The sequence below is a fragment of the Gracilinanus agilis genome, chromosome 3 (assembly GCF_016433145.1).
Source record: "Gracilinanus agilis isolate LMUSP501 chromosome 3, AgileGrace, whole genome shotgun sequence".
Classification (NCBI taxonomy): domain Eukaryota; kingdom Metazoa; phylum Chordata; class Mammalia; order Didelphimorphia; family Didelphidae; genus Gracilinanus; species Gracilinanus agilis.
This window is the reverse complement of record NC_058132.1, coordinates 587,844,170-587,852,232: the sequence shown is the minus strand read 5'-3', so window position 1 is coordinate 587,852,232 and position 8,063 is coordinate 587,844,170. Positions and strand designations below refer to the sequence as shown.

Here is an 8,063-nt window from a genome sequence, read left to right as displayed (position 1 = left end):
TATATAAAAATAGAACAAAATTTCATTATGTACAAACATTACATTACACAATGTACAGGTTAAAAACACTAAGAAAATGACAAGCTGCAAGTCAACTAAAATCGAAAGCATGGTAAAAAAAATTAAATACTGCACATTTCATAAAAATTACATTAACTACATTTTTTTTTGTTTGCAAATACCAAACAGTACTGACGTGATTGGAAATATTTTCCAACAACTTCATTTTAAGGCACATCTTGCATATTTATATATACAACACTGAAACGGCCAATAACTTAGGGGCTTTTGGAGTGACCTGTATATGTGTGAATACATGCAGTGTAGGATTAAACATTTTCATTGGTCCCCGACTGAGGGGGCAGGTACCTAGCAGGAGGGGACTGGTAAAGGGGTACCCCAATCTCTTGCAGGTCAGGGAGTCTCCCTGGGCGAGGGGGGGAGAGCAAAGTGATTGTCCTGTCATAGTCTCTGTGCAATACTTTTTCATAGACACTCTGTAGCCCTACTGTCTTAGGTAGCTGAGCCTGGTAGTAGTTGTCTCTTCGAAGGGGATCCCTAGGCAGGGAGGTACTCTTACAGAAGGTGGATAGCTGAGCCGATGGGTGGGGGGACGAATGAGTGTTGGTTCGACCACAGGATGGGCTCCAGCAGCGGTCTGAGTGACCTAGGATCTTACACTCAGCTGTACAAGCCCATAATCCTAAAGATAAAGACAGGAAAAAAAAAGAAAACATGAAGATTATGGTTACACCTACTAGCCTATACTTCTTGACTCCTACACATTGCTGCCAAAGTAATGTTATCTAAGCACAGACTTGACCAGGTGACTCCCCTACTCAGTCCACTCCAGTGACTTCTTAAATGTATATTCCTTTGTTTCTTTCTTGGAGCCCCTCTACACAACTGACCTCAACTTCCTTCCAGACCAATGAGATATAATTTCAGTCTTGCACTCTGTCATCCAGCCCAAATGGCCTCTTTGTTCTTCATTCAGGCGACTCCATCTCTTATTGCTGTGCCTTTTTCTTGGCATTCCTCCATGCCTGGAATGCACTCCCTCCACTCCTCTAACTCAAAGAGCCCTTCTCTGCCTTTAAGGTCCAGTTCAGGCACTCTCTTCTGCATGAAGCCTTCCCGGATGCTTCCCCTCCCTTCCCAAATGTGAGTATTCTGCCCAAACTACATTGTATTTAGTGACTGTACATGTTTACAGTTATTAACTTTATACTTTCGGTATATATTTTTATACATATTCATTATCAAACTCATTAGAATAGTAAGTTTCTTCCTTCATTTTTTGTAATTCTATCCTACCTAACACGGGGACTGGCACATAGGAGGCACTTAATAAATACCTGCTGATTCATTTATTTCTTGGGTATGTTTTTAAAAAGATGGCTGAAAAAAAGGCAAAAGTGATTGCACATCTTTTCACGAAATGTTCTCTTTTATTTGAAATAGACTGATTTATCTGTGTGATCTTAGTCAGCCTGACTTTTCATTACTCATATATAACAGGAGATTCCTGTGATCGTGCTTGTCAGGCTTAAAAATCATGTTACTTGTATTATCAATTTTCAACTAGTGACTCAGTCAGCAAATGTTTAAAGTGCCCCTAATACCTTTCAGTGGAAGCTCTAAAACTCTAGGCCATGAATAGATTTTCTCTGGACAAGAAGCTTTTTGCTACTTATTAAAGAAATTTATCCTGAGAGACTAGCCCTGAGCCTCTGTCTAAAAGAATGACTCCTGAGTTTTTTTAAATAGTTCATTAAAATTTAAATTTAGGATGATGATCTGCAGCCAAGATAAGTGCAAGAGCATTGTCAGAAAGTTTGGGTTCAAATCCTAGCTCTGAAACTTACTTCCTGCCTGACCTAAGGAAAGTCACAACCTCTTACTCTCAGTAAAATGGGGAAATTGGCCTCAATTGCCTTTGCTTGTACATTTCTGACAATCTTCCTCTCAGCTGCCAAAAGCTATGATACTATGAATACATTTTTTTTTAATTTTAAGGAGCATAGAAAAGGAAAAACTGAGATGTTGAAATTACCCAGTGTGAGTCTAGAGAAGCCCATTGTGGCAACGAAAATATCACTGAATCCTTACCACTCTGCATATGGTTGATGAGATCCTTTTTCAGGGCGTCTCCGCTGATGTCAGAATCACTGTCATTGAAATCACTGTCCCCCTTGCCGCTATCTTTGCCACTAAATTTCTCGGCTTCTCGTCCGGAGATGGTGTTAAAGGAGTGACCTTTCCAAATGGCCACAGGAGGCGCCGGTTCTTTTCCATAGCCCGGAGAAGAGCCGTATGGCTAGAAAGGGGAAAGGGTTCGAGAGGGATTAGGAAAAAAAAAAAAAATCAAAGGAGTAAGACATCTCCCAGTAAACTACAGGCCACCCCAATCCGTGCCCTCTTCTACCACATCCCCTCCCCACTTTACCAATCCCACCCCCTTCCAGAACTCCCAGGGGCAAGTACCCGAGTGAGAAGCCTCACCTCAGCGTGTGCACCCCGGAGTCGCTTCTGCCCTTCGTAATGACAGGTGTTTTCCCTGGCACCGCCGTTACTCTCGGTCCCTGATACTTCAGAGGCAGCGACCACGGTCTGAGAGCTCTCCGGCGTGGAGCCTCCGAAGGGCGCTTTGCCGCCACCGCTGCCTGTGGGGAAGGCGAGCACGTCGAACATATTGGCCCTAGACCCGGGACTTCGGTCTTCTGGAGAGCTCGGGGACGAGGGTCCCCCGCTGGCGCTCCCAGTCCTCTCCTCCCTGCGTGGCCCTCCTTTGCGCACTTCCTTTTTGCGGCGGTTACAGGTGGTGGCGATGGTGATGATAGCAGCCAACAGCAGTGTGCAGCTTCCCGCCAGCACAATGATCACGATAAGCGGGGTGTCCCATTGTAGTGACCCCGTGCCCCCGAGCCTAGAGCCTGGGGGACGGGAGCGCTCGGGTCCTCCGGCGGCTGCAGGTAGGGTTGATCCAGTAACACCTCCTGCCGTCACCACGAAGCTTACAGTGGCTGTAGTGGAAAGCGGGGGATGGCCAGAGTCTGATACTGTCAGCAGGCCCCGGAACACACGACCTGGAGGGTCCTGGGACAGGTCCCCAGTGAGCACGATCTCCCCTGACCGGCGGCTTATGGAGAAGGCCTCCCGCGGCTCCTGCTGTAGCAGGGCGAAGGTCAGCTCTCCGTTGGCTCCCTCATCTGCGTCCCGAGCCTGCACGCGCGCCACAGCCGTATCCCGGGCAGTGCGCCCTGGCACCGCCACCTCCAGGGAACCATTGGCCGGTGTGGGATGAACGAGAACCGGTGCGTGGTCGTTCTGGTCCAGAACCCGCACCTGCACCAGCGTGGTGCTCGAAAGTTGCGGGGAGCCACCATCGCTGGCCTGTATACGCACGTCCAGTTGGCGCAACACTTCGTAGTCGAAGCTCCTCAGTGCGTAGATGGCGCCTGTAGAGGGGTCCACTGAAACATAGGTGGACACGGCCTCCCCTCCCCGACCCACCTCGGCCTCTAATAACCTATAGGTTACCTTGCCATTGCGACCCAGGTCTGGGTCCCGGGCTGCTACTGTGGCAAGGTAGGCGCCGGGAGGATTATTCTCTCGCACAGATACTTCATAGATAGGGCGGGCGAAGAGCGGAGCGTTGTCGTTCTCATCTCCCACGCGGACCGTGTAGGGTCTCACAGTGCGCAGTGGAGGGGAACCGCGGTCCTCCGCCACCAGGGTCAGGTTGTACTCAGCGATGCGCTCCCGGTCCAGCGGTGCTGCTGTCACCACCAGGTAACTGCCCGCGTAGGCCGGCTGCAATCGGAAGTGCTCATGTCCATAGAGGGCGCATCTCACTTGCCCATTAGCTCCCGAATCCCTGTCCGAGGTGCTGACCAGAGCCACGAGGCTCTCTCGCGCCGCCCCCTCCGGGATAATCGAGGCCACCCCAGGCTCTGAGCCTCCAGGTCCCGCAGAGGAGGCCGAGACAGGGGCTGCGAAGGAGGCGGCGGTGTGTGAACTAGGTGGGTCGTGGACTGCGGCCGTGGCTACCGCCAGAGGGGTGATGGAGATGTCTGGCGCGTTGTCATTCACGTCGCGGATGCGCACAATGACTTTGCAGGTGGCAGAGCGAGGTCCTGGGCCTCTGTCTTGCGCCCTCACGTCCAGTTCGTAGGTCTCCTTGCGCTCATAGTCCACAGGCCCAGCTAGAGTGAGGCGGCCTGAACGCGGGTCCAAACGGAAGAGGCGCCGAGCCTCTGGCGGGGTCCGGCTACCGAAGGAGAACACTACATCGCCGTTGGGACCCTCGTCCGGGTCTGCGGCGTCTAGGTCAAGTAGCAGGGAGCCAACGGGTGCGTCCTCTGCAAGCTCCACCTCGGTGACAGCTCCCTGTGGGAAGGCTGGACTGTGGTCATTAGCGTCCAGCACCCGAACGCTGAGGGCGGCTGTGGCGGAGCGCGGGGGGCGTCCCCCGTCCTGGGCGATCAGCTCTAGGCTGTAAGTAGCCTGGCTCTCACGGTCCAGCTCCTGAAGCAGCACCAGGTCAGCGCATTTGGCGCCGTCCGCCCGCGTCTGCAGCTCCACGCGAAAGGGGCTGTGTGGCTCGGCTAGGCGCAGGCTCTGGAGGGCATTGGAACCCACGTCCTCGTCCACCGCCACCTCCAAGGGGATACGAGTGCCCACGGCTGCACTCTCTGACACCTCCACGGGGATTTGGGAGCGGGGGAAGCGGGGCGAGTGGTCATTGATGTCTCTCACCTCCACCTCCACGTGCACCAGCCGGAACTGTTCCTGGGAGTAGCTGACCACGTCGAAAGCCAGGATGCACTGCGGAGATTGCCGGCATAACTGCTCTCGGTCAATACCGCTCTCCCCGACGGTCAGCTGTCCGTCAGACTCTCTCACCCGGATCAGGGAACTGTTGAACTGCTTCATCAGGCGGAAACTCATTTCTCCGGAAGCTTTCATATGCATATCTTCAGCTAACGTACCTATAACTGTACCTGGGACATCCTCCTCAAAAGTGCTATATCTTACTGTTTTGCTCAGGGCTACTGAAAGTAGCAAGCAAAGGCAGAAAAACTGCAAGGGAAAAAGGTAGGGGTTGCCCCCTTGCCTGACAGGAGTCATGCCACCTGCTCCGATTTGCTCTATTGAAAGGCTGGGGGCAAGTCCTCTTGCAGTTCTATGTATTTTTATTCCTCAGATTAAAGCCTTTCTATTGTCAGGCTCCTATGAGCATGCTTTGCCCGAATTCTCTTCAGAAGAGAAGTGTGCTGTCTGCAGATTGGGTCCTCCAAGCGCTGGAAATGCCAATGGACCCTCCCTCCCTGCTCCGGCTTCTCAGGCTTCTGAGCCGAGCTGCAGACTCTTGCCTTTAGTAGACACGGATATGCAAATCGACTGAGCCTTACAGCCAATGACAGGCGTCTCTTTCACACTGTTCTCCTGAATGCCTCTCAGAAAATCCTTTTAATGTGGAAAGGCTTAGAGAGGAAAACAAGAAAAGAAAATTAGGGAATCTTTTCTTTGTTTTCTTTAACTCTTTTTCAAAAAAAAATTTTGAGAGCGATCCGCAGATGAGTTGGCACAGGGAGCGTGGAGTAAAATGCGCTGTGTTTTGTTAATTGTACCACTCAAACACCCTGCTGCTGAACAGGTGCCTTGAGTGCAAATATCTGGAGATTTGACCTACTCAGTCACTACTACCTAATTTAGATCTTTTCCTAACTTGTCTGCATAAACTACTATTCTTACATAAGCACGCCCCGACTGACCTCTCTCAATATAGACTTTTCTTGTCTTTTGAGGATTTGCTTTCTTTTTCTTCTTGCTCAATAGCAATCTGATTAGCTCCTCCCACTTAAAAGGGAAACCGTAGGATAACTGGAAATGGATTTTATTTACATTTGTGCCCCTAATTGTGTTTTACTTATGTGAAATCTAGGGATCAGAGCTGTGATTTGTCTTTCAGAAAATATTCCTGGGATGTTTTAGTATGCATGTCACTGTCCAAATGGCTTTCTTTAAGCCGTGGGCGCTAGCAGGCAAGGGAGGGGGGAAAAGGTCCAAATAGGATTTAGCATAAGCTTGTGGATATTTGGAAAGGTTTCAAAGATCAGACTGTATCAAAGGCTTATGAAGCTCTCGTTAGCCTAGAAATATAATAGCATGGCAGGCTATCCCATTTGAGGCACCAATGTCTGTATTATTTCAGTATGACGAGGGAAAGGGAAAGAAAGTTGAACAGTTTCCACAGCAGAGTTGGACTAAGTTGAATATAATGAGCAAACGCCACATGTATCCATTATGTGTCTCTATTCATTCCCAATCACTGCCATAACTCTTTGACTAAACGATGATGGGCGCTGAATCACACACAATGCCCAGCTCCTATTAAAGTACATTTAGAGACCTATCCCTCCTGATGCCCTGTTACGCCTAGTTAGAGGATTTTCTTTTTGTCCTAATAGGGCCTCTCTGGGAAGCAACACTAGTCTCGTTCCAGAAGAACAAAATAACAGCATGAGGTTGAAACCTGGCACGAACCTTGGGGGACTAAACCATCTGCCTACAAAAGTAAGAAGACAAGGCAGAGTGAACCACTAAGTTTTACTGCTCCTTGATTCATGGAGAGACAGTAACATTACTAACACAGGCTGGATACTTTTTTTTTCTTGAAAAAAATTCCTGAAGTTCAGGGTGGCTAGTCTGAAGGTGACTACTACTTGATTACAATTACATTCCTTCTGAGGCATACTAGTAAAATAAATAAGACAAAGGAAAGGAAAGGAAAATATTTATGGAGAATAAGCATAGAACTCATGAACTTGTTAAGCAGATCCTGTTGAAAAGCTGATATTCTGAAATAGTTACCTAATAATCCTTGATTTTATGAAGAATTTGGGTTCCCTTTGAAACTGGATTGTCTGAATGACTTCCAGCCTTCCATAAATGCTTTTTTTTGCTTCGTTGCCCATATAAGTGGCCAATATGGGTTGGGGTGGTGGTGGAGAAAGATAGAATATAATGGTAATATTTTTGAACTCCGCATAAGCTGGAAAAAAAAGTCCTATGCTTAAAAAAAAAAGAATCTTGCATTGCATCCATTGCATAACTTTCCCTTCTGGTGCCCTGAGGCCTACCTTCACTTTCTCATCTCCCTCTTTGCTAAAAGACTTGAGGTTAAGTTATCTGCAGCACTAGAAAATTGGAAAACAATGGAACGCGTAGAAAACTACAGGGGCAATAAGATGACGTCTTTCCATAAATGGCACCTCCTGTGATTATTTTCCACCTTTGTTGACTTCCCTCCTCCCCCTAGCAGCCTTGTAAAATCTTCCTCTCCGTTAGGAAGTAATCTGACATGCAGCTAAAGTAATTTTGCCTTTCTTCCAACCCTCTCCAGGTTCTGGAGAGAAACTTTCACAAACCCGGCTCCCTCCTGGCTTCTGGCCTTAACCCTTGTCATCCACTATCCCTCCACAACCCACTCCTCCCCCCTTTTCCAGAAGCAACTGACTCCTGCCAGTTCAGAACTCAACCTCAGTGGACAGCGAATTTGTCGCCAGAGGTGACAAAGAAAATGTCAAGACACCTAGAGAGATCTTTACTGGAAAGAGAAGTCGAGGAAGATGTGCAAGCTAGACTGAGTGCTCTGTGTCAAAATCTTGTTATGTCATTGAATCGGAGAAAGGTGACTCCAGCTGCTACCCTGAGTAATAACATCTACCCAAACCTCAGCTGGTGGCAGCAGGCGTTCTTGTGAGCAATCAGAAGCATTTCTAGTTGCTCAGTTCTGCTCTCAGAAAATCTTTCCACGTTGTCAGTGTGTGTCCACAGGTCTTGAATGGGAAACAACCTATTACACCGACCTATTACAACCCAAACACAAAAAGACCTGGGGAAAATTGCGCATCGCTGTTTATTTTTGTGTTATTTCTCTATCTTAAGAGAATTGGAACATTCTGTTCCAAAGCTAAGACACTTTCTCTTTGTGAGTCATGGGTCTCAGGGTTTGGGTTATGCTGTTTTAAAGACTCTGGATGCGTTTGATTTGC

The 8,063-nt window shown here is 48.5% G+C and overlaps 1 protein-coding gene across 2 annotated transcripts; it reads right to left on the bottom strand.

The window, feature by feature from the left end:
• Nucleotides 1–329: 329 nt before the first annotated feature.
• On the bottom strand, nucleotides 330–5,133 carry LOC123240021 (protocadherin-8-like). 2 transcript variants are annotated; one of them, XM_044667364.1, is made up of 3 exons: nucleotides 2,506–5,133; nucleotides 2,113–2,320; nucleotides 330–703 (listed from the first exon to the last, which is right to left on the bottom strand). In XM_044667364.1, exons 1-3 carry the CDS (start codon nucleotides 5,131–5,133, stop codon nucleotides 330–332), a joined length of 3,210 nt encoding a protein of 1,069 aa, XP_044523299.1. The 2 variants fall into 2 exon arrangements, with proteins under 2 accessions (XP_044523299.1, XP_044523300.1); XM_044667365.1 differs by having other exon boundaries at nucleotides 2,800–5,133.
• Between the last annotated feature and the right edge of the window lie 2,930 nt (nucleotides 5,134–8,063).